General features: G+C 35.1%; 2 protein-coding genes across 5 annotated transcripts in view; one reads left to right on the top strand and one right to left on the bottom strand.

The window, feature by feature from the left end:
* LOC120766809 (dystrophin, isoforms A/C/F/G/H) overlaps positions 1–27,778 on the top strand; it is a 776,746-nt gene that overhangs the window by 550,934 nt on the left and 198,034 nt on the right. The gene's annotated exons all lie outside the window — the stretch shown is intronic.
* Positions 87–27,490, bottom strand: LOC120766812. The gene is made up of 3 exons (XM_040092521.1): positions 27,419–27,490; positions 918–2,801; positions 87–472 (listed from the first exon to the last, which is right to left on the bottom strand). The coding sequence occupies exons 2-3, from the start codon at positions 2,677–2,679 to the stop codon at positions 459–461; spliced, it is 1,776 nt and encodes a 591-aa protein (XP_039948455.1). The 5' UTR covers positions 2,680–2,801; positions 27,419–27,490; the 3' UTR covers positions 87–458.

Below are 27,778 nucleotides of genomic sequence, written 5' to 3'. Positions count from 1 at the left end.
CATTTACTTTTTATACTTACATATATACGCAGTAATTTGAAAAAATTTCGCCAGTCTATGTTAACATTCAAATAAAATAACTTTACTGGTTTGCATAGGGTGAGTATAATGAATAATAATATATAATTGCAAATGTAACATTAATTTTTTCAATTCTTAGAGTTAATAGCTTATTTCTTTCTGCTAATAAACTGATGTCCACACAAAATTTTTTGTAGAGTTTACTCTTTCTCTGAAGATGCACTGAGGTTAGTTGTTTCGCTGATTGTACATCGGCAGCATGAGGTAGATTATTTTCCAAGTTTTTTGCTTCGGTGCATTAAATTCGCTTTAGTTGTTGTTGTTGCAGCGGCAGAATTCTGCCGAGTTGACAGTTCTTAACCAGATAAAAATCCGGCTACGTTCCGGTTATGTAGACCCGATTGTCGTGGGAACTTTAGTAGTTGTAGCTGACTAGTTTAATAATCTATGTCTATAAGTGTAATGCAATCAAATATATGTATTCATATGTATTCGATATATTATACAGTTATATTAAAAATCACACATACATACATACATACATAAATATATGGTACATATGCTTATAATTAATGCACATACATACATACATACATAAATATATGGTACATATGCTTATAATTAATGCAACTAAATATGAAAATATACATATGTATGTATGTATGTCGGCTCAATGAAAACTAAAAATTATACAACTTTTTTCCTTACAATATCGACAGTTAAATTTAAATACCGAATGTATTTCCGATAAAAAAAGTTTTACCAAAATTAAGCCTCCTCTATTTGACATATGACATAACATAACAGCACATGAAAGATGAAGTAAACAATGGAGTGAAAACTGAGCAGAGGAAATAAAACCAATAAAAATTACTAAAAAAATCTACCTTGTTTACCTTCGTTTTTATTCAGTACTGTCTTGAAATCGCTCCATTCGCCTAACCAATCGAATGGTTGATACAAGTTGGGTAAAAAAGCTTTCTTAAATACATATTCTACGAAAGTAACTGTTGATCTGAGCACTGAAGCTTTAAACTGCATTTTTTCTAGAGATGTTAAGGTAGCTCGATCGAAGACAAATGAAATCTCACTTTTTCCTTTGATTATTTCTTTTCGTTTTATGAAAATCCAATCTTTTGTTGGCAATGAATTTTGAATATTCAACATGAAAAAAATATCATTTGTTCGTAGTAAGTTCAAATTGCCTGTTAGTTCGATTGAATAATAGAAAAGTTCATGACTTTTAATTTTATCAATAACTAAATCAGTCTGGACTCCACTATTTTTAGCAGATATTTTTCTTCTACGTTTCGAAAAGCGCTTAGTTCTCTGCGGCTTTTGTGCAGATAATCCATTATCTATTTTTGGAGTTTTGGAGTTATTAGAAGCTAATTTGCTTTTACTTTGATCCGTCACCTTAGTGTTCATATTGTGTTCTGCAGATAATTTAGCAACTTTGATAGGTTGGAACAAATTTTTGGGCTCTGTAACGTCTATTGGGGCTACCTTAGCTGGTTTATATCTTTTAGGGGATGTTTTACTTTTAATTTTTGAGGCGTGTTTAGTTTTCTTTCGCTTTTCTATAGATTCATTCTCTATTGTAGTTTTAGAGTTATTAGAAGCTAATTTGCTTTTACTTTGAGACGCAATCTTAGTGTCCATACTGTGTTCTGCAGATAATTTAGCAACCTTGATAGGTTGGAACAAATACTTGGGGTCTATATCGGCTTTTGTGGCTAACTTAACAAGTTTATATTTTTTGGAAGATGTTTCACTTTTACTTTTCGAGGCTTCGAGGTCTTTAGTTTTCTTAAGCTTTTCTATAGATTCATTATGATTTGTAGATTTAGAGCTACTAGAAGCAAATATGTTAGCATTTTTCGTAAAAAGTTTGCTTTCAGCTAACTTTAGTGTTGATAATTCATTATTCAAGTTTCTATGTGCAAATGATTCATTAATTTTGGACGAACACACAGCTTCTGTTATACTTTGTGCAGACATTTCATTTTCTTTTGCGGTTTTAAAACTAGGAGTAGGGAATAGGTTTGCACATTTCGATGGGTGCTCATTTTTCTTTCGCTTTCGTGAAGATAATCGACTATCTTTTTCATGCTCCGATTCATTAGGAGAAAAAATACTTTTATTTTCATTCGATTTATGGGTTTCTGCAATGATTTCACTAGCTAACTTATTAGGACTTTTTGAAACTGTGTCTGAACCCTGCTTTGAATTATTAGGATATAAAATGCTTACATTTTTATTTACTTCCCTGTGAGCTAAAATATTAATTTTTACATCAAGCTCATTCTTAATGCCATTATTTTTGCTTTCTGTACTTCCTACTAAGACAGGGTTCGCTGCAACTTTATTCATATCGGGTGTACCCTTATTAAGTCTGGCCCGTTCTTGACGTTTTCTGCGTAGACGCCTCTTTTTAGATTTGGAAAGGCCCATTTTATGGCATTTCAAATCAATTCTTATAGCAGAGAACTTCTTTTGAATGTATTTAATTTCACGGTCAATATTTTTCCCCTTTGGCAGAGTTGGATAGATGAGGAAAGCTTTTCTATTCAGTTGTCGATTCGTAACATTTCTCTGGATGGCAATGGGGAGATCCGCGTCGCTTGTGCCTCTCTCGTCGTTTATTTCTTCCTCCATATTGTTGTTGTGTATCAAAGCGCAAATAAGGTATGAGTTTCTAGGTTATTAAGCTTTAAATGTACATATCATGGTTTGAGGTTAGGTGTCACAATGTTTTATATAATGCTTGGGAAACAGTTCTGCAAAGAAAGGAATAAATGTTTCTTACAGTTATTATTATACTTCTATTTGGATTAGTTAGTATTTATAGGCGTCAGCGGTTAACAAACGCGTTTTTGACGACAAGATATATTATTTCCATTTAAATAAAAGACACAAGGATTAAAGAGTAGCAATCAATGACGCATCTCTCTCCTTAGGCAACTGATATATTTCATAAAATCGTTATATAAACCTTGTCGTGACCGAAACATCTAAACAATAACCCAACTCTGGCCTTTGAAAGCAGAACAACCCAAAATAGCTCTTAATTTATTTTTCGTGCTGGAATAAATAGAAGCCATTCGGTGACGACTATACGGTGGTGAACTCATCAAAACGATGTTATAAGTTCTCAAAAAAAAAAAAAAAAAAATAGTTGTTTCAATATATGTATGTGTGAGAGCTCGTGTTATCGTGGTGAAGAGTACTCAGTTTTCAGTAGTTGGTAGTTTCCTGATTTCTTAAAGACAATTGGCAAACAAATTTAAAGTGAACAACTTTTGGATATTTGGCAACTGGAAACACCAGCCACACTCACAGTTCACTGCTGCTTACTTTCAGGCTCATACGTAAAAATCCATGATTCATCACATGTCACGTTGTCATAGACATGTTTCAAAGCATTCTTATCTTATTTTTTTTGTTTACATTTATCTCGACCAAAATCTACAATTTCTGTGAGAGCCAACGGTAAAAAAATTCAATAATCCAATGATCATGCAATATCACCAATGTCTTGTCTCAATCCCGCGATAGGTCACATGACTATCTTGCACGATCAGTTCGCGCCGAGAATCAATACTTTCCGGAACAACAACTAATTTTGAACGACCCTCACGAAATTCGTCTTGGAGCGATCTACGACCTCGATCGCATTCACTATACCACCGATAAACACTGGTGCTCGGATGGAGCTTCATCGCCAAAAACTGAAATAAGTTAATCTATGTATTGTTGCTGAGATAATCCACGTCGAAAGTTGTAAAAAATATTCGCGATTTAATACCATTTTTTGTCGAGAAGAATATTTTAAGTTACTGTAAACAACACAAATAGCGCTCATATGTCAAAACGTTCTGAGTATGCAGACCATCAAAAATGTCAAGCTTTACGTTAAAATTGTGAGTTACCAGATTTCAACACTGGGGTTGCCAAATCGCGAAATATGCAACGCAAGCTACGTATAATTTTAGTTTCTTCGAATGGTACTATTTAAGTTACACCGCCTCGAACCTTGGCACTTGCAATTGTTATTTACAGTTATCTTCATGTTTACAGTAACTAATGCATAAGAGCCCCAAAATTTTTACACTTTCAAACACTTGGAAAATGGTGCATTAAGGCAGACATTATGTGGCTGATAAAAGTTGTGGTGTCAGTGGTGTTCAGCGGCCACAAAATTTTCCACCAACACAAGTATCAACGACAACGGTGCAGTATAGTTGCATACAAAGATACAAGCGAGTGCTATCGCTATAGTTATAACGCAATGTAGAGCACACATCCCCACACACTGAACATTGGGGAGCGTGGTTGACACATAGCTATGAGCAAAATGCGCTGACATAACATACATATGTACATAGAAATATACACATGGTTTGCACAGGTGAGAGCGCGTGCATGACATAATGAATGACACTTTGTGACATTTTCGCTGAACCGTTATGGCAAACTTGTAACAATACCAGCAACGAAAATGAAAACAAAATTCAACTCACAAGTAGTTGGCTAACTAAGCAGTTGACTGAGTGGAAAGTCGCCGAAACGACGTGCAAATGCGACTGCAACTCGTATATTCCTGAGCATAATTGCAGATAAAAAGTATATGGTATGCACATACGCAGGCGAAAGCAAGGTGAGCGTTGGCGGGACGTGTTACCGGCACTCATTCCTCTTCAGAACACAGCCGAAAGCAAGGAAAATTGTGCCGCAACCAGTTGGTGTTGCATCAACGTCAACGGCATTTGCATACGCCACGTGGTACAATGTTTGCGACCGAGCTGGTTGCAATTATCGCCGTGTTGTATGCCACAAACAATGACGTGTAGCAAGCGAGTGCATGCGTGTGTTTGCGCTCAAATATGTGCATAAAAATGCATTCGAAAGAGAAAATTTACGGAAGGCACCTAGAAGGATGTCGCTTCTGTCATTGCGTTTCGTTGTCGTCGTCGTCGTTTTCGTTGCGTGCTCTTCCATCAAACAATTTACATGCAACGGCCGTATTTTACACTTTCACCAACTGAGGCATAAATTGTGGTATTTCACGTGTACGGCATGCAAGGCACGGCGTTGGCGCCTTGCCTCTGATAGTGAAGTGTGCAGTTAACATTTATGAATGTGTGTGCGTATTTTCATACCGCTGGTATACATGACACAATAAATTCATGACAAATGGTATTTAGCATTGCATACCTGCAGGCGTGTACAGAGTTGATATGGTAAACCTTTGGAATTTTTACTCGTTATTTAGCCGTGCATAATAATAAAGGTTGTCATTATCAAATTTTATATACATATGAATGTGTATATAATTTTTTAAAATTGTACACAAGAGCTTTATTTTGATCTTTCAGTTGGTATGAAAGATATTTGCGATATCGGCGGTTCCCTCAAATGAAGAGCACTTGCAGATCTTAAATTATATCGAAAACTAAGAGATTACATATGCGGACAGAGAGACATGGCTAAATCGACTCAGCTCGTCATGCTGATCATTTTCAGTATATATGATACTAAACTTTATGAGGTATCCGGCGTTTCCTTCTGGATGTTACAAATTTGTGGCAAACTTAATATACCTTGTTAAGGGTAGAAAAAAGTTGTTATGATGTTTTTATACTGCATATATACATATGTATATGTATATGTATATGCTGTATGCATATGTATCTGTACTATGTATATGCGAGAGCGATCTGTTAAGTATTTAGTCTCACTGCAAGGTAGTTAAGTTCAACTCCTGTTTATTGCAAGGGAAATCTTGCAGTAAAATCAAACTTGGGTGCCGTATACGGTGACTCTTCGCATAATTTTTTATTAGTCAATTTTATAAAATCTTCTACTTGTTGGCTTCTTAAATATATCGGTTTAATTAAGTTTGAAGAAAATACGAGTCCTCAATTATTGCTCGTTTATTTTCCAAAAGCTACTTTAACTGGATGTTTATATTTATTATTAAATCCCATTAAAATGGCTCACAACACATAGTGAGCGCCATGCCAGGACAACGCACACCGCCGCACATTCCCCTGGTCCAGCGCCTGATCAATGGTGGGGGGTTGTTTGCTGTATTGCTGTATTTAGACCGTCGATGTGCGCGGAAACTAAGTAGCTATTCATTGGTTGGGGAACAGTGGATACTAAGAACAATTTAAAGTATTCGGCACTTAAAATTTACAAATTTGTTGTTGGTAAAGTTTTGGTACAGGAAAGTGGCAGATTTAGGAACAGTGAAAGCTCAATACTTCGATACTTGATGAAGCATTTGTAAATGCTGAGATATTTGACATATTTTGAATATTTAATAGAAGCAAGTTGATAATGGAAATAGTATAACAAAAGTCGTACAATATTTTATAAGCGTTTTATGAGCGTTAGGCAAACTTGAGTGAGTACTATTTTCTCTATGTTCAATGAAAAGGTTCTACACAAGGTTGAATTCCTTTATATCGGGTTTTCCAATAGGGATGATATGATTTCTAAGTGCCGTTTCGGCCAGTTTAATAGGTCATAATCTGAATTTTCTTCATTTTATTCTGTAATGTTTATAATTTCATAATGGAAAGATATAGGCAAGAACAACGATTAAAAATTATTAAATTTTATTATCAAAATAATCGTTCTTCAAATACAACTTTTCGTGCACTTTCTCCACTTTATGGTCGTAATAATTGTCCACCTGTGCTCGCTATTCGTCGAGTTGTTGACAATTTCGAGCGAACATTTTCCACAGACCAGGTCACATATAATGTTCAAGTGCCAAGAAGACCAAAAACCACTCGACGTAATGAAAATATTGCTGCTGTTTAGGCAAGCGTTGTTGAAGACCGCAAATTGTATGTTCCAAGACGATCTTAAGAATTGGGATTGTCTAAAAGCACAAAATGCCGGATTTTGCGAAAGGATTTGGGCTCGTATAAAATTGTTCTCAATCAAGAACTGAAGCCACTGAACCACCGTAAACGTAGTGAATTTGCTGATTTTGCCTTGGACCAACTTGAAAACTAAGACGATTGTTCACTTTCATCTGAGTGGTGCGATAAATAAACAAAACTGTCACCTAAATCGACAGTTTGATATGGTTTTTAGTCTGGTGGAGTTATCGGTCCGTATTTCTTTCGAAATGAAGCTGGTGACACCGTTACTGTCAATGGAATATGGTATAGATCGTTGATAACCAAATTTTTATGCACTCAATTGGATCAAGTTGGTCGTGCCAACATCTCGTTCCAACAAGACGGGGCCACGTGCCACACAGCACGTGCAACAACCGAATATTTAAAGAAATTGTGATTATCAAACTAGTTCTTGTGGGGTTATTTGAAGTCACCGGCCTTTAGCAATAAACCAAGCTTTTGAAGTCAATATTGAATGTGCTATTCATGACATGCGACATGATTTGTGGAAAAAGTACTCGACAATTGGGTTTATCGAATTCGTTACTGCAAAAGAAGTCGTGGAAGCCATTGGAATGATATTGTATGCAGAACTTAATTGTATTAAATAAAAGATATAATAAAATTTCCTTAAAAATTAGTATGTTTTTTTTTAATCATACCACTCCTATTGGAAAACCGTGCACTTTCGTTTAATTTGGTTTGGGGTATTAAAATATAGAACCTACACTGGAAGATAACAAGTGCGTTTAAATAGAATATTATACCAGTTCGAGATAGCAGAGAATGAGAAAAATTGTTCTCTGTGTTGGAAGGATTAAATGTTGAATAATTCCAATTTACTTGATATCTAGAGCACAGTACCGACTCCTCAATCAGTTACTCGGCCTTTAGACCCAAAAGATTATGAAAATCAACTTCAGAACTAGCTAATTATTTAGTATATATATACCTTCAGAAAATTTAGGCATTCCAAGGAATTGGCATTTTAATAGGACGACAAAAATTTTCAAAATTTTTATTTTTTATGCGAAATGTGCCTACATTTACACTATGTTCGTTCCCGCAGGCGTTACAAATTACCGCAAAGACAGCCATATTAAAATACCCTCCCGTAACTAAATCAATGCTGTATGGTATTCACTTAGGGCAGTTTCTTCTTTAGCTTGGGGCTACTTTTTTAATCTACGCCTTTTAAAATGAAAAGGAGTCGATTGCCTATCCTACGCTTGGTAATTTTCATTAGGCACACCTCGCTCAACGCAGCCCCAAAATTCTACTCAACGCCCCTTTATTAGACTCAGATATAAAGTAGGACAAAGAAAATAAGCTTATGCCTACGAAAGCTCACACACATAAATTTGTATTAGTTGAATGTGCATAATGGTCTTATTAAATAGACTGAAATATCCGCTCATAATATGGTGAGTGTTACTCACTGACACGCAACCTTCGGCCAGCCATAATTTACGTGCGTTTCTACCTCACCACTCAGCATATTATTATACTTTGTACATGTCTACTAGTAGCATTGAACTTTTCGACGAAAGGAAGTTGCTACTAAGGAAAATTGACTAATTTCGCGCTACAATGCCTCGCTATAATTTGCCGCCAAAAACAGTCGAGAGAGTGACACATTTTAAATTCTATTTCCTCTCTTGCCACTCAAGCACTTTATATGAGAAAGCATTTGAAAACTTTGAACGCAAAAAAAAATTTTAAATCTCTTCAACAAAATGAAAAAGCGCAAATATTTCGGTGAGTAGTCAGTAGCCGAAAACGCGTAGTACCCAAAGACTTCAAAAGTCATAAATCATGCAGTCAGACACAGCAGTCACAATCTGTTGGGACTGCAACAGAGTGCGGGAGCGGCAAACAGAAAAGTTGGTCAAAATTATGTCAACAGCAATGTGTTGGAGAGCGTTTGCTTCAGCGAATTCTATATTTGCTGATTTAATCAAATTACAAATTTTTGACGCAAGAAAGGAAATATGAACAATGTCAAGGTTTGGGATTTTTCAACAATTGTTTTGGGAAGTCATGGGATGGAACAAGTTAAATTATATTCTTGTACATAATGATTTTTATACTCTGAACAGGGCATATGTATGCATTTAGTGTTCCACGAAGTTTGTAACACACTGTAATATATATTATATATATGTATATATATACATATGTATATGTATGTATATATAAATGATCAGCGTGACAGAATTTAGTCGATTCAGCCTTGTCCGTCTGTTTGCACTCGTATATACCTGAACTAGTTCCTCAGTTTTTGAGATATCGATCTGCAATTTTGCTTACATCCTTTTCTCCCCAAGAAGTTGCTCATTTGTCGAAACAGCTGATATCGGGTGATATATGATAGAAAATAGGATTGAAAAAAAAGATTTCATATGGTCACACTGTTCCAAAACCAAGAAATGTTAACCTTTCAACTGTGGTAGCAGATGGACATACATCCATACATACATATGTATGAGAGTGTCTACTTGCACACTATACAGCGTGTCTAGTTGCAAGGTTATATTATATAACCAGCTGGGGACAAAGTCAATGGCACTGCGTGGCGTTACATTGGCTCAGCTGCTTTTGCGGTTGAGATTCATCACAATGGCAATTGTATTGCGTTCACAAGTGGCCATCGAATTGATAGAATTTCCAGGGGCTAAGTATATGCAATGCGATGCAATGCATATGAAATGAAGGAGTATTTGTGTATAACAAAGAACAAAACGAAAGAAAAGCATTTACATACACAACAACTTAGTCTTGGTTTTATGAAAAAGTGTTTTGAAAAGCCGAGATTAGTTTGTATTCAATGTTACATACAGATACGATTTATAATCGCATTTTAAGTACATAAAAATTGTATATATGCATATAGTTGTCGGTTCAATTTGCCAGAGATTCAAGATTTTTAGAAACTGTAATATTTTTGGCGAATTTTTGCTTAAATTTTCTTGGAATTTCCTTTCAATTCCGTTCGATTTCGCCAGTCTTCATTTGTGCGCCTGTGTGTTTGCGTTGTACGTGCTCTTTACAATACCTTGATTCCGCTTTCTCAACTTTTGTAACACGATTACTGCAAACAACTTGAAAGCGTAGTCGTAACAGCCGATGTGGCATTTCCATGCGTGTTGCATTTAATTCACGTGCGTGCCGAATGCATATTTCGCTTCTCAATTTACGTGTGCCAACAAATGTGTGTTCATTTACTTAGTACATACAGTCATAAGGTAAATACATAGTATTTGGTTGCATTGAATGTGCATATTTTGGCTACTGTTTATTGAGGAAGGAAAATAGAAAGCCGAAAAAGTTTCAAGTTTATAGTATCTAGGCAAATCAATACAAATACATCTATGTGTGTGGTGTTCCATGTTGTATACGTATCTTTGGTATGTAAATACACATACAAAAGGCAAATAACTAAATCAATTTCAAGAATTTTGTAGAATTACCGCCATTTATTTAGTTTCGTCTATAATAAAACAATGCAATGTTCACACTTGGGTATTTCGGTTAATAAAATATTATTTCGTTGAAAAATGCTATCTCATATTTGTAGAAGGAACAATATAATATACATATAAAATCATAAAAGACAATATGAATAAGAAATTCATTAAACGCACTTTTATAGTTGAGAATATTTAAATATGGAGACCACTGACGATACGCTAACCGAATTAGGTTAATCCTTGCAACAATTCGGGTTTTTCAATAAAATTTGTTTTAAATAAAAATATTGAGAGTTTTTTTTGCAGGGGTTTAATGGGTTATATTCATGCTTCTGAGTAAGCAGTCACAGTCGTAGGACTATACCCAATTTCTACTCACGGCTAAAAGAGAGGAAGCTTCAGCGGAGCCACTCCGACATCTTGGGTTAAAGGGTTCGCTAAAATCTATTTGTCTGTTCACTGTCTGTTCACCAGACGTTCGGCTGCGAGCGTGCGTTGGTCTTGAAACCAGCGGCTTGCTTTATAAATCTATGTAAAACTTTATGCTACTCGCCTAGTGGGGTTGTGTGCTGGGTTTGGGACCCGCCACGTAGAAACCACTGTCAATAAAAAATAAACCACAGTCTTGGATTCCTCGAAAATTGTACGAAAAGATGCGGCAAATAACGGTTTCAAGGTTTCAAGACCGGACCACACTCTTGAAGTGGTGATCTGGTGGTCGATGTTCATAGCATACAGAAGTTATGGAGAGAACACTTATTTAACCTACAAAACTGAACATGAACGGCAGTGAAAGCGTAACATCTGGAGATGGTGAAGCTTATTCCCAAATCAATGACGATGAAACAGATGTTCCATTGCCCGACTATGATGAGGTTCAAATAGCAATTACCCGCTTGAAGAACAACAAAGCAGCAGGAATCGATGGATTACCGACCCAGTCAAATACGGCGGCGAAGAACTGACAAGGTGCATGTATCAGCTTTCTTCGCACGATATGGTCGGATGAAAGCATGCCTGCCGATCGGGAGTGTGCTCTATCCAATCCACAAAAGAGGAGATCCCACAATCTGCACTAATTACCGTGGGATAAGCTCCTTAATATCACATATACGGACTTATCGAGCGTGGTTTGTGAAAGATTGGCCGTTACAAACTGATTGCATCTTGTCGGCGTGGCTTCAGACATAGAAAATTTACCAACGATCAAAATTTTCACCATGTACCAAATCTTGGTAAAAAGGAAACTGCCGTTATGCTGCTATGTTGGAAATTGGTATCCCCGCTAAGCTAATACGGCTTCGTTTGATAGGAAGCGAGGTTTCAGGCAAGGAGACATCCCTAATCGTGTAACTTCAGCAATCAATTGCTGGAGAAAATAATACGAGCTGCACTTTTTCTTTTAAATTTATGGGAATACACTCTGTTCCTCAATCAAATTAATTGGCATTTTCCTCATAAAAAATAAAAGTAGCATGTGTCGTAGGCAAAGCCTTTCATCCGAACTTTGTGGTACATGTGTACATGTAGTATATACCTTTATTTGCTAGAATAATTCATTTATTTAAGAATTATATACAAACTTGCCCTAATTAATTAGAAAGATATTCCCCAACACCGCTACAATTAATCAACAGGCTCAAATATATTAGCCAAGAATAGTTAGTTGTAGCTTTGATCGCGCAAGTCAAAAGCTTGTGCAAATTAATTTAAGACGCAATGCCTCGCCGCATTGCCACATTGTACAAGCGCACGGGGTAAGCGAGGCAATAACATTTCATATGCTTTGGAGTCACGTTTGGCGTTTATGCCACTGGGTCATTTGCTATTGCGATATACTATATATTGCAGCTATGTGCGTAGATAAGAAGCTGTGTAGATAATACATAGCTTTCAGCTAGCAGCATTCAGTTATTCCACGTGGCGGTAGTCAAGGATCACGCTGAGAGCACTTAATCAGGCCACTTGGTGTTGGTGATGAGGCAAACGCGCGTAAATGTTGATAACTAAAAACGTCAAAAGAGGGATGATGATGTGGCCGCAAGGCAAGTATTGCACATTTCTCCATATTCATTAATTATATTTCACCAAAATTTCTTTAAGTATTGATGAAAGCATTTTTATATATCAAGAACAATTAATTTTTGATCCGCGTCAGAAAAAGCTATTTGGCTATAGGATAATGAGTTTTACTTACATTGGAAATGCCGCTAGTTTTAAAGACTCTTAAAAGAATGAATAATAGATTGACTTAAGGGGTCAGTAGGGTAATCTTTTAGCAATTTTTTTTTGCATTTTCTGTTCCCTTATACCCTTTGAATTAATGTAGAAACCCAATTTACCATTGGAAGGTTTCGAAAAAGGCCCAAAAATAATAATACCGCTCGACGTTCGGAGCGCTCGGAGTGCTTACCTCAAACTTTAAACTTTAACTTTTCTCAAAACACACTTTTTTTAACTGGCGGACATGATTCCGGTTGAACTACTCAACCGATTTGCTTAATTTTTTTTAAATGTTCACAAAACGCCTGGCTATCGTCCCTATATTTTTTATAATTTCTTGACAAAGTTATGACAAAATTTTTGTAAAAAACATGGGGAAAAATTAAAAAAAAAAACGTTAATTACTTTTTTATTTATCAACATCAATGATACTAGTAGAGACAAATTAAAAAAAATATTTATCAACATTTTTTATGATTCTAGTAGGGACGATAACCATTCACATATTTTTTAAGAATAATTTTTATGTGTTTTAGATGAGAAATCGTGTCCGTCAGTGAAAAAAAGGCATCTCATTCACCCAGCCTTTTCTCCGACAGATGTCATCAAAAAATTCCGAAAAAATTTATTTATTAATATATTAACTTTTAAACATTCCACGATATACCTCATGATATGTGAAAAAAGTTCTGTTGTAGAATAAAAATTTCTATGAAAAAAAATGTCAAAAAAACAGGCCAGATTACCGTACTGACCCTTAAACCATACAGCGATTCAATGTGAAATACATAGATAAAAAAATTATCAACTAAGAGATTTCATTCCTGCATTAAAATCAACTAATATCCTACCTTTGGAGAGGCTTCATAAACAAACCGTTGAATTATTATTTAATCCAAAATTCGTAATTACGGAAAATTTGAACAATAGTAAGTTGTTCGCAAAATGTTATGTCTTTAGAAATAATTCACTAAAATTTTAAATGGATTTTACAAATAGTTTTGAAGTTACAGACTTTTAAATTTGGCCGCTCAGTTCAATCAACTTCATCAGCTTATCTTTTAACTTCATTATTCACATTATTCGAATAATTTTAAGAGCCCTACTTTAAATACTTTTTGTTTCAAAATACATTTGGAGTAAGGTGAGCTGGGTTTCAATAGTCGAGGACATGCGTTTTCAGCGGCGTCGGAGATCGCATCTAATATGAAAAAAAATACTGTGTATTCTTAAAAAGTGTATAGTATACATATATATATTCCTCTAAAATTCTAAAAGAATTGCTACATTTGTTTTGTTTTTAAATTCCCTACAATCACGTTTTTTGACACTGTAACACTAGGTGTGCGCCTTAAGTCGCGTATTTTTAGAACCGCCCTCGCAAATTAAATGCAATGCTACAAATTAAATTGCCAACTGGTATGATAGTGTGAAAAGTTGTTAATGACAGGAATAACCTGCACACATTGCCATCTGCTGCGACCAGATCTGTTGTCTGTCTGCCAGCTACATCTTACAGCTCCTATTGGTCTGTCATTCATGTATTGTCTGTGCACTTTTCACATTTTGCACATTTTGCCTGTCGTTGCAGGCTGTTTAAACTCTCTGCGTCTGAGTGCCGTCGTTTTTCAGCTTGTCAAACGAAATTTGCTCGCACAAGCGCATAGCCCACAATTGCACTTTTCAACGCTTTTATAAAGCTAAGCACCAAGCACACTGCAGATAGATGAATATTATTTTATATATACATATATGTACATTTGTATATATATACATATACATATATTTAAGCATGGTGCATGCAAATGTGCATATGCACAAATGTTCTTGTCTTTACTGCCGGCGCTACTCGGACACTTTACAAGCTCTTTATGTTAAATCGACTCAAATTCAACACTCCAGTTTCATCGTGCAACACACCAGCCACAATTGTATGTGTGCATGCAAAAGTGTATTGTATAAATATAAATAGGTGCATTCGTTGCCATTTACTCAGCTGCATGCCAAGGCTTGATGATTTATTCGTGTGCTTGTGTATTTGTGTGTTTGTTGATGGGACAAGTCGGAAATTTCATGCACTTGTGTCTTTTTCTGCCGCTGTTGCATGTGTATTTAAGCATAATTATTTCAGTCTGTTGATTATTGCAGTAGTGTATTTATTTATACAGTTTTCAACATTCGAGTCAAATTTAGCTTCATTTTTGAATGCATTCTGCATCTGCTGTTTCCTTTGCTTTTCATATTTAAAATGCTTTTATTTACAACAAGTGGCGCATCTAACAGAATCGTTTGTCTTTCTGTTTGTCTGTACTGCACCATTTACTTTCTGTATTTATATTAGAAACATTAAAAAGCATACTTAATTATATATATATATACATATATATCTGTAAGTATTAACGGGTTAAAGCCGAACTGTTTGAGAAGTGAGTTAAATTTTCATCAGTGCGTTTTGAACCCACAACCTGGAGAGTTAGAGCCTAAACACTAAATATCGCACATTTTTATTTTAGCCAACGTCAGTGAGTTTAATAAAACCGAAAAAGTCAGTTTATGTTAAATAATTCCAATATTTTTTTGGTGCATTCATTATAACCTCAAAACGCTAATTGAGTTTTTTTGGAAGAAAAACTATTGACTACTCGTATATTTTTTATACTACAGATGTATGACAATATTGAAATTTAGTATCCCTTTTAAACAGTTGAAATTTTCAAAAAATTGATGTTTCTTATTTTTTTTTTCTTAATTTTGAAAAAAAAAATTATTTTCTTTATTCCTTCGATTAATTACTATATTTAACTTTGCTTAAACCAAATCTGTTTGGTCTCTTAATTTCAGAGTATCCGGTACAGAGATATAGCGGTTACCGAAAAACTTCTTTTTTGCGAAGAGCTCCCGGAGATCAGCTGTAGTTCCTTTCCAAATAAATATTTTTACCAATACTAAGTCTTAATATACAGTCAAAAATACTATAATATGTGTACAAATTTTACAAAAATTCTGGAAAACTCGGTTTTTCGGCCTTCTAACTGTATATAAGTATAACCCCTCAACAATGGTTAAATCTCAAATACGCTATTTTAGGTAAAATACAAGTAAGTCCTAGATTAAAAGATTATCTATTCGATTTGATAAATACATATACACATTTTCAAGCAAGATCACAGACACTTTTTCTAAATAAGCATTTAGCTAAATAAGAATTTTTTAATAGTTCAACAAAATATGTTTCTATTTATTTGAAGTCCACTGTAGACGTATTATATTTCGGAGCATTTGCTAAATGATAGCACAGCTTCCGGTGTAGCAAGTGCCATGCTGTCAAATTTCAATAGAGAACAGCAACAGCTGAGAGTTTCGCTGGCGTTAACGCACGGAGCTCGCTACATGTCGTTGAAACATGTTTCAAAAGCTTTAGCAACAATCAGGAGTTTTACACCACCAACGTGTGTATGTTGCCATTCATTATTATGATATGGATTTAACTAAAACGAGTATGTGTCTGCGTCTAGTCCGTTACTTCTGCGCTGTTTTTCATATCCCAAACTGAAAATAAAATATTTAAAAATATGTTTGCTGTAACATTACTTCCAGCGTTGCGGTCAACGTTCAAAACAAATTGTAGCGTCAGATGTTGAGGATGGGTATATAGTACTATATACCATACACCTAATACATACAAATGATACCTAATTTTTAAATTAGGAGACGTTCAAAACAAATTGTAGCGTCAGATGTTGAGGATGGGTATATAGTACTATATACCATACACCTAATACATACAAATGATACCTAATTTTTAAATTAGGAGAATAACTAAGAGAATAACAGACTAAAAAATTTAATTTCTTTTGATTGCAGTAAAATTGTTGACACTTATAGTGTTAGGTATATAGTTAGATATATAGTATAATCATGCGTGCTGAGGAATTTTTGAATCTATTTAGAATTCAAAATTATAATTCAAATCATAAGAAGGTTCTGTGTTTTTGTTATGCAGATAATGTTATGCCATTTATGATTTGAACAAAATGTCCGACAAATTGCTAACACGGCTCAGTTTGTATATTTCCACCCGTTTACGGTAACTTTCGATAACCCAGAGCAGCATTTCCGTGTAGTGAGCTCAATGTTTAGGCACGAAACATGAGGCGGCGCACAGCGTCAATTTAAATTGAGGCTAACGGCATGTCCTTTCTTTCAAAATGAGGTCCGATCATGCCGCCATATCATAATCCGCACAAACGATCAGTTTTTGGGGATACAATTGCGTTCCCTGAATCATACAAGGACTCACCTCAATACCGAAATTTTTTTTTTGTTGACGAACCATTAAGGCAGAAATTGATTTCATCTGAGAAGATATTTCGATGATTAAAAATCCGTAGCCACCGGAGACCGTCAAATTCCGTTATGATATTGCACAATTTGCATGCATTGAACCAAAATGAAACATGACATAATGAAATGACAAAACTTACTGAATATATATATATTTTTTCAGAATACTTCAGAGTACAGTTTTTATATTTAGATTAATATACTTTCTTTAAATATTTTTCTTTAAATTTGGTGGCAACTCCAAGTTTTCAATTTACTATAAACATTAAATGAATTATTTATAATAAAAAGGCAGCCCTATAGAATGTTTGTAATAAAACAATATTAAATATCTCTTCTTATGTCAAATCTTATAAGACCGTACCAAATAACGGTATAACCTATCAGGGTTGTAATTCCGAAGTCATTTTCAATAATTTCAACATTAATCTGCATTAAAACCAAAATTTTCGGTTATACTACGTATATGTATGTCTTCAAACTTCTCTTTAATAAAATTTAAATTTCACTTGGGCAGTATAAAATCATTGACTCCACGACTTCGGTCGGTGAACAATGGCCGCACTCGTAAAACTTAACGACTGCTACAGCAATAATTTCTACTGCTAAGTCAAAAATGTGGCAAGAGGACAAGTAGAAAAACGAAAACCAAAAGCAAAACAAAGAACAACAACAACCAAATCGCAAACAACCATGAAAATGGTAAGTTGTCATCAGTTTAGACAGCGAAGTCCATTACCGAAGAATTGGCCATATTGCTGTCACTGATTGCTGCATCTTTGGCTGATGGTGTTGTTGAGCTGCTTACATGCTTGATCCATTTCCTTATACACACACTCACACACAGTGCTGTCACCGCAATCACACATACACGAAGCGAAAATTTCAAACCCGCCTCCCGGTGGCAGCGACAATTTTACGAGCGCGAAGATGTTTTCACGCGTGTAATGGAATTTGTGGTGTGAACAGAGCTTGAGGTCATGATGACTTTGATAAGAAGACATCATAGCAGTCATTATGGCGAAGGGAAAATTACTTCTTTTTTACAATTTTGGTTTTATGACTGCACTGCTGTTCATTCAAATGCAACATATTCAATGCTGACGCTGTGCGGAAGATAAAAGAGCACTGGTGTCCTACACTCGTACATACGTACATGTTGGGATTATTCGAAACTTTTGCGAACGACACAATGGTTGAGCTTACTTTGTTAAACTGCAGATGGGTCATAAACAGATTTAATTAAAGGAAAAGGGGATAATAAAAAAGCAAAGTAGAAATAATTAATGAAAAATGTTAAGATGTCATATTAAAAAAAAGTATAAGAATAGACTGTATTAACTAGTTTAATTGATTTCATCGCTTATTTGAAACACCTGATCTGCCAAAATGACATTTGACATGTGCAATACAAAACAATTTCATCTGGTGAGTTTGTTTCCTTGCGAATACCATTCGATAAGAATTATAGGTAAACGATAATGTGAAAACTTAATACTGGTTAGTCGAAAAAGTCTTTTCGTATTTTGTAGACGTCGTTGCAGTCTCCAGTGCAACCAATCACATTGCATTGTACCATATACTGTTGGAAAGGTGAGATTTTAAGCTTCATTTAATCAAAAAAATTAAATTCGGGGAAATTGAAAAAAAGTAACAGCTGTTCAAAAACGAGTGAAAATAATGAAGAAATTCGCTAAATTTTGAAATTTTTGTATAAAAAAGGGAATAATGCCACGCAAGCCACCAATGAAATTTGTGAAGTTTACGGAGACAATGCTGTATCCGTTCGTGTAGCACAACAATGGTTCACTCGCTTCTGTTCTGGAAATTGCGAAATTTCGATTTACACTGAGGACAGTTTTTCACTGATGGAATAATGACTTTAGCGGAAAAATAGCAAAAAGTGGTCGATCAAAATGGCACATATTTGTTTATTAATTTATAGCTGGCCCCGCAGCCGTTGTCCAGCGTGAAATTATGTGTTTTGAAATGAAAAGAAAAGAAATTATCATTTCATTTTTTTTCTATGTAACGCAGCTTGATTTACAACATTTTTTGGCTTCTCTCCCTGTGTACAGAAAAGATGGTTTTCCAACTCGTGCGCACGCCATGTACGTATGTATATCTGGCCGTGTGAAAAACATGGCATTTCCAAATTTATGCCACACACTATGCGACTATCCTTGTGTCCTGTTGATTGTCATCTCAAATGCAATTCTCACTTGAAACGGAAAACGTTTGAACTGAAATGGCAAATCGTTAGAACTCAAAGGAATTCGTAGAAGCGAGCATTCTGCCTCATTGTATTCTATAGCTGCGTTACAATCAGTCGGGTTCCATTACACAGTTTCGGCGTATGAAGATTGCGACACATAATAACGACAGATCCTACTTTGAGACGGAAATGATGCGGTGGCATACCAAGTCTCTCCAAAGAATTTAGAAATTCCACTCGATAATTCACGGCGACGTCTTCATTGTCAAGACAATCGATCGATTTGTATGAGCGCAAGTCTCCCAGAATTTGACTTTGAATCTTTCAGTTTAAGTCAACAACATCGGTATTTTTGGCAGCTAACATTGCGCGTGCACTTAAGGAATCATAGTTACGATAATTTGTCCAATGTCCGAACATTTGTGATGAGTTCATCTTTCGTGAATTGTAAAATGTCTTCGGCAATGTCATTTTTGTTCGTATCCCATAATTAAGGCAGATTAGAAGGCTGATATGTCGAAATGATTACCGCGAAAAGTGTGCGATCTTCATTTGTATTCGAAGTATACATAATAGCTATCGCATCGTTCATCGTTTGTTTTCAGTGATTATCACGCTCAAGCAATTGTAATTGTTGGCCTGCTTCTCAAAAAGTTGCACACACCGTACCATTCACACTACGCAATGACTCAAATGAAGTTGAACAGCGTACATTAATCAATAGCAACCGAAGTTAGAAGCAATCGTCGTTTTTCGGGTGTATTGTGTAAATTCGTCTTAATGCATTAGTAGAGAACACACCTGGATGTCCATCTTCTGGTTGGCCTTGTTTTCTGCCTAACTATTTCTTCGACGACGCATTCCATGTATAATATCAAGGTATTTCAGAATAGAGCAATGTTCACGCAAACGGATCACAGACGCAAGTTGAGAAAAAAACTCGTCAATGTTAATTTTGTTTCTGGCGGCGTTTCCACAGGCTTTAATGTATTTCCGGGTTTGAAATACACTCTGTGGCCATTCTACAAATTAACTGCGAGACGCACAACAGTCGGAAAACGTTTATGAATTGCAAATGTAAATGTCCTATAAAGCGCTTTATTGCAGTTCACATATCCATTTATTTGATACTTGCTGATCTCATCTCGTTTAAGGCCAATAACCGACATGTTGCTTTCTTTGGTGACATATTTGCAAACGTATTTGATCGATTTCACCAAACTGCAATATGCAACATTGACATGAGTTTTCAATGTGAATTAAACAATAGTGGGGAATATAGTACGATCCATGTGTTGTCAACTTCGATATTCACTCCTCTAAATTGATTGCTGAATGTTCTGCCATTGTCGTCTGGTGAGCGACGCCGATAGAGTGGATATCTGTCATTTCCAGTGTGTGTTTCCGAAAGAAAAGCACGTGGATACTGTTTCGTGCAGTTATTGTCAGACATACAATCCGAAGTGGAATTATGGTGTTCGCAAGGTCCATGAATCATATTGGTTTTTACCACTTCGTATAATACTGGGTCTTTCTCTGGATCAGGAATTTCCGCAGAAATGATTTCAACAATTTGATCTGGTGTAACTACCATCTACCATCCAAAGAAGAATGTGTGCGCGCGGCAAACCTCTCTTTTGCCACTCAATAGAGTACATCTAGCATCTAACAGCACCACATATACGTTGCTTCAAGATAAAGTCCATCAAACATCATAAGTGTTGTTTGAAAGGTCGTGCTGTGACATCGTGACGATCGCTTGCTGATTGACTGACCGCGATCCATAATTCCACACGTATGTCATTGCATCATGGGAGTACTCGGTCATGTGCCTTGGGCTGCCAATGGATGTTGATGCCAAAAAGAACGCCGACCGATCGCAACAAATTTCAATATGTAATTGATCACTTTGTGTGAAACTACGTTTTCATTGAATAATTTTCAATAATTTTTTTTTTTTTAATAGCCGGAATAAAGAAACAAATGACAAACTTGAACGATTCAAATAATTGAAAAACAAAACAATAAAATTGAAAAAAAAAAATTTGTGTAAAAAAGAGTTACTTTTTGGAATTTTTAAATTTTCCGACTTTTCCTCAAGAAAAGCATACGGTTTTTTCATTTCTAAACCTTCCCCGATCCACAACGAACAACCTCTGAAAATTTCATCAAGATTGGTGCAGCCGTTCTTTTAGCGTTACCAACAAACAAACATTCATTCGTTTGTATGGGAAAAACAAATGGGCTGTTTTTAGGGGTTTTCCGGCAATTATTCGAATTTTTTTCGCCGTAAAAACCGTCTTTGAACCACAACGAACACTTAAAAAAAAAGAATTGGCCAAAGTGGTCCAGCCGTTGTTGACTTATGCGCTTAGCAACACATTTTGTGATTCATTTTTATACATACATACATATGTATATAAGAAGAGGATTATTATAAATACATATAAAAAAATAAATTGAAGTTTGATTTGAAATACGAAAAGACTTTTTCGACAACCTTAAGTTTTTAAGTAAACAAGGACTAACTTGGTGTAAATGGAAAAGAAGAGGCTTCAAAACTACCGAACCGTATATAGTTTATAAAACGACTCTTTTATTTTATATTATTTTAAGACAGTTAAGGGATATTATGATACCGTTATAAGTATTTTAAATTCTTTGAATAAAAAAACGTGAAATTTACAGTATATCAATACAAAGCAGACATAACATGACTAGAAAATACTCTCAAACTTAAAATTCAAATTGTCCTGGTAAGCTATACTTTGCTTTCTATTATTCCTTTACTTCTGCTTAGCACACTTATTCGTAGAAGTTTGGTAAACTCACAGTTTGTTGTTGTTGATGAAAGCTATTTGACTGAGCCAATAAGGTCGCAATAAATGCCGATAAAATAAAAGTTTTATAATATATCTGCCAGCCGCAAAACGAACTAAGTCCTTTGTGGCAGCAACTACCACAAATTAGACGAGGCTACCATATTTCCTTCAGTATTTATGACTGTGTGCGCGGGAGACAAAAAGGCAGATCAACAACATTGTGACCACATAAAAGGAAGATTTTTTCCTAGAATTCTTCTTTTTCATTAATTAGAGTGTTTCTCCAGCGCTGGAAAAGCTTTGAATAAAGAAAGTATTGTATACATTTAGTTAAAAAAAAATTAATTAAAATAGTGGATACATTTTTATGTAAAGCATAAGAGTTTGAGTGAGGAAAAGTGAAACTCGGAGTTTCAATAAAAGGATTCTTTGTGGAAATTGAGTTTGTAGAAATACAAAAAAAAAACTACAGACGCATGCTGGTGTTAAACAGCGCAAATATCTTTGGGTAACCTAGCAACCGATCCAGGCAATTGCAACTTTGCACACATCCAGAGCTCGTATATGCACTATTTTGCGTTATTTCTACAACAATGCGCTGATTGCTACAACAAGGCAATGTGGTTTGAAAATTAATATATTCCGATGCGATTAAGGACTTCACTTTTGCACATATCCACATGCTGGCAATCAGTGCTCATCAGATATGCAGCTTTGATGGTTACCAACAGTTTGTTGGCAAACAGATTCAGGAACAAAAAACAAAAAGAAAAAATAAAGAGGGGATCAAATTAATACAGTATGTCAAATGTAAGTGTTGCTATGTGCAGTTAGGTGCATCATTTGTTGCCGTTGGATGTAGATGTTACACGCTGAGTAATTGAGTTTGTTAGCTTTGGAGCCATCAGCAGTTCAGCTCTGATTGATTAATTGGAAAATGCAAATGACATTATTTTGCTGCGCCACAGCCGAAGCCACCACAAGCATGTTCCATCAACGTACACGGCGTGTAATGGGCGCAATTTCATTGGTTTATATCCAATTATACCTGCGAGAATCTCGGTGCTGTTCGCTTTATTGCTGCCACAAATTCATTTAGTCGACTAAGAGGTGGATGCTTTTGTTGTTTCGATGACATTTTGTATTTGTAATGTAAGTATCTGCTAATGGATACTAAAAACGTTGTATAAAATAAATGAAATACCGTTATAAAATGGTAGGTTGCCTTCGCACGAATTAAGTTTTTAAAGAAAAAGAAGTTTATTCAATGAATAACTACATTTGTTGGGGCTGATTCCTGTAACTTCATTTAAATCAGTGTCTTTTAAACGATTATTGGATTATAATTACAGTATCAATGTAGTTACTTAATTTTTACGGATTACCAAGTCTAAGTATCTATTAATCATGTTATATCTACAGATTTTGGTAGTGAAATATCAAACCGAAACTAGTTAACTCACAAATCCCGAACTGCAATGAACAACTCCGAAAGGACTAGTTGCAAAATTAGAATTTCAATCTTAATAGTTATCTGCATGAAAGAAACATATTTGTTGTTGATGTAGCGTTAGAAACATCCCTATGAAGTAATTTGGAGGAATGCTGTCAGGTTGGCAGTCTTTGACCGGGTAAAAATTCGGGCCTGTTCCAGTTAGGTAGACCCGACTGTCCTGGGAACGTTGGAAAAACAGATTCTGCTTCAAATTAAATAAAAAGTAGTTTCATCACTATTTATTTTCGCTGCAGGGATGCCGCTGAAAAATCTCGTTAATTCAATGAAGGCAATTGAGGGCAAACCCATAATGCTTTAAATTAGATGCGTTAAGTAGCAATTTAGCACATGTGTATGTAGATTCATGCAGCTGGTACACTCAATGCATGAATCGAAGAACAAGAACCGTAATAACTTTTTTTTTATTGTTTTGCAAATTTTATTTTATGTAATTATTTATTTTTATAAATTATAAACAGTAATTGACCTCCATGCTCAGCTTCTGCATATGCGACATCTAATTAAAAAATTATTCATTGCAGATCATCGTGGTTTATTTCTGGATTTGATTATCTCCATAAATGGTAAGTTTGCTTCTTTTTCCCATATACATCAACAGACTATTTATCGATGATTATTATCTTCTTCAGTAAGGTTTGCCATTTCGAAAATTATTAAAATTTAGTACCGAATTTCGGAGTCAGTGGCCTCAACTTTAAGTGCGCTACGTCCAATTTATGGTCATCATAATTGTCCTGTTAGATCAACAATTGCGCGTCTATTGGAAGAATTTGAATCCATCGCACAGTACAAAATGTTCCCGTGTTAGTGAGACAAAGAAGTGCCCGTAGTATCGAGAATATTGCTGACGCTATCGCATTCGAATTGAGGAAGAATTCGCGAAAAGATCTTGGCTTACATCCGTACAAAATTAAACTGGCTAAGAAGCCGCTTGACCATCAGAATCGTCGTATGTTCGTAAATTTGGCTGAGCAACAACTTAAAAATGATCCGGATTTTCATCGAAAAAAACATCTTCGGCAATAAGGCTCATTTCGGCTGAATGTCTTCAATAATAAGCAAAATATGTGTTATTGGTTAGACAGCAATCCACACGTCCTTCATGAGTAACCATTGCATCCCGAAAAAATTTTGGTTTGGTGCGGTTTATGTGCCGACGCCCTCATTCTTCCGTGATGATCAAGACCGGCACGTTACTGTGAATGGGAATCGCTACCGCTCAATGTTAACCGAATATTTTTGGCCCGAATTGGATGGTATTGACTTGAGCAATATGTGGTTTCAATTGGACGGCGCCACAAGCCACACAGCGAATATCACAATCCATTTTATTGAAAACCAAGTTTGGCCAACGTGTATTCTTACGAAATGGTTCAGTTAATAGGCCGCCTTGTGGAACTATGTAAAGTCTTTGGTCTATGCCAACAAGCCAGCGACGATTGATGAACTTTGTACGAACAGTATCGAACGTGAATGGCAGCAGTATCGGTCGATTTGGTGCTTAAAAATCGTCGAAAATTTATATTCAGATGAGAAACATAAATTCCATGTATGCGTAGCAAAGTCACACCGTGCAAGAATTTATGTGTCTGCATATTTGTTTTGCAATGTGCGATTAGCTTTCCTAAGGAATATTCAAATTCACGCCTATAATTTATGCATCGAAATAAGACATAAATAAATTTGTTGTTACTCCCACATTTTTTTCGATTATGGACATAAATATGTATATACAACACTGGCAAAAATCGGAAAACATACGTATTAAAAAGAATTCATAGAGAATTCCGTAATTTATAATAATTTTTAATTCAGAATTTTGCTACAGAATTTAAGTGCAGTGCTTGTGCTAAATATTAAAGTTTGGTTGAGATTCAATTGGTTTCGATTTTTGAATTATGAAAACTGGAATTGTACCATATTTCAAATTATTTTATTTTGAGGCCCCAACCACAATTCTACACCCCTTCCAAATTCCAAAATATTAAAGGCTAATATACAATGCACATGGATTTTGGGACAACTCATTAAGACTGTCTTAGAATTCATATGAGAAGCAGGTAGCAATCACAATTTAAACGTGTATAAAATTAGCATAACGGTTTTAAATTAAGCAGTAAATTCCGGAGCATTTAAAGCTTTAAAAAGTTGTAAAATATATCATCAGCGAAGAACAGTAAATGAAGCAGCTAAGCATTTTGTCAGAAGAAACCGTTTCGCTCGATGTTAATAAACGTATATGTGTATGTATGTATGTATATATGGTACATATGTATGTATATGTATGTACCATATCCTGTGCTAGGTGCGCACACATGAATTATGACCAAATAAGTCTAGTAACAGACATTTTGAACCTTTAGTGGAAATTCGCAAAGCCCATTCAAGCTTGAAAGGTCGTCGTGAGTTGATAGCATTGCTCTCACAGCGCCGATGTATGAGTATGCGTTGGTAATTCGGTCAAAATTACTTGAATGGATGTTGTGAATATTGATGCGACAGATGCAAAGGGATTTGCGATAATAAAGTTACTATCTCTCGCTAAGCTGGAACATGGTTGGTAATTATGAATGTATGTGGATAATATTTTCAAATAATTTACCGACAAATTTTCCATGTCTAATCTGATGAGTGTTTGTTTGCATAAATTAAGCGTTTCAGTCATATAAAATATTTGCATTTGCAAAAAATTAATTAATTTTGATGCCATTTAGTTTGATATTTTAAATTGTATTTTTTTGGAAAAATTTAATATAAATAATATTGAATGCAAATTTTGATGTTATGACAAAAATTGTTTTATTACATAATTACTAGTGTAACACTATAAATATGTATTTATAATCGAATGCGCTACACACCCATTGTATTACAATATCGTTTGGTGGCAACCAGCTTCAAGAGGGATTTCCGCTGAGTTGCATGAAATATGAATATGCTTTGACAATTCGCCTTCGGTCTCGGGCAGTAAAGGTGTCGATTTAAATCCGGTTAAGCGCCTCTAATTGTGATTTTGCAGTTCCTTAGAATCAAGTTATACCTCCGTTCATATCACTTTTACAACAACACATTTTTTGTTTTCTTACTTACCCGACTCACAATGCAATTTTCTTATTATACATACATTATACAGTTACATGTGGTAAACGTATAAATCATACATCTACGTATGTATATATGTACTTATGAGTGAAGTGTAGCTCTCAAGCTTAGGTGATAGCCTTTATAGCAAATTTATTCAAAACATATACAACTTTCTTACAGGCAAAATCGGTTATATACATATATATAGTATGTATATAGTATATACTTATATGCATACAGTTAAACAGCTGACAGCTATCATCCAAAGAACTGTTGTGTGTGTATGCTTGTACAATTCCTATACATACATACATACATATGTACATATATGCATCGTACAGTGTTAATGCCTTTCACGGAAACATATGTTTTGAAAATTGTTTACAATTTGATAATAGCACAATTGACCGATTTTGTATTTATGGGGCAGCATATCCAATAACATTTTTTAATTAATTGTATATCAGTTAGAACATTTTTTATACTGAAGGTATACATACCTTTTTTCTACCAAAGAATTATGCTGCGTAGAAATTGGCAAAAAGAAAATTCTACGCAACTTCATAATTGATAAATGCTACAATCACCCCAAAAACTGGTAAAATAGCTACATTATCTTAATATTTCAATATATGTATATTGACAGCGCAATTCGTCAATAATTTTACGTTCCCATAATTGATATAATTTTATGCTTGGCAGGGACATTATTGGAAATTGTGTCCAGCGCATTAATACTGACGAAAAGAATACATGCATACATATATACACACATATATGTATATGTTTAAAGGAGAACTCACCTTAATGAAGTGAATTAAAATCCTGCATTTATTTGTTAAATCACGACGTCAACATTTGTTTATAACTGAGTAATACCAAACCACTTTTGAAATTCCAAAACCTTCACCAACTTTAACTGGACTGACTTAAAAATATGTATACCGGAAAATTAATGATTTGTTTGTTGGTGGAGTACTGTCAAAGTGAAGTGTCAAATCTTTCGTTTTTTCTTTTCACCGAGTTTCCAACTAGTAAACAAAAACGAATTCCCTGTGTTTCACTTTCGTTGGTGAGTTTGCAATAAGCAGAGTGGCCACTAACCGTTCGAAAGGGATGAAGCAGGAAACAAAGCATAGTAAGACTATATAAAAATAACTGCA

Source organism: Bactrocera tryoni, chromosome 1 (assembly GCF_016617805.1).
Source record: "Bactrocera tryoni isolate S06 chromosome 1, CSIRO_BtryS06_freeze2, whole genome shotgun sequence".
Lineage (NCBI taxonomy): Eukaryota > Metazoa > Arthropoda > Insecta > Diptera > Tephritidae > Bactrocera > Bactrocera tryoni.
This window is presented reverse-complemented; position numbering and strand designations above follow the sequence as displayed.

Coding starts and splice junctions, on each gene's coding strand:
- LOC120766812 (XM_040092521.1), bottom strand. CDS start 2,679: ATGGAGGAAGAAATAAACGACGAGAGAGGCACAAGCGACGCGGATCTC.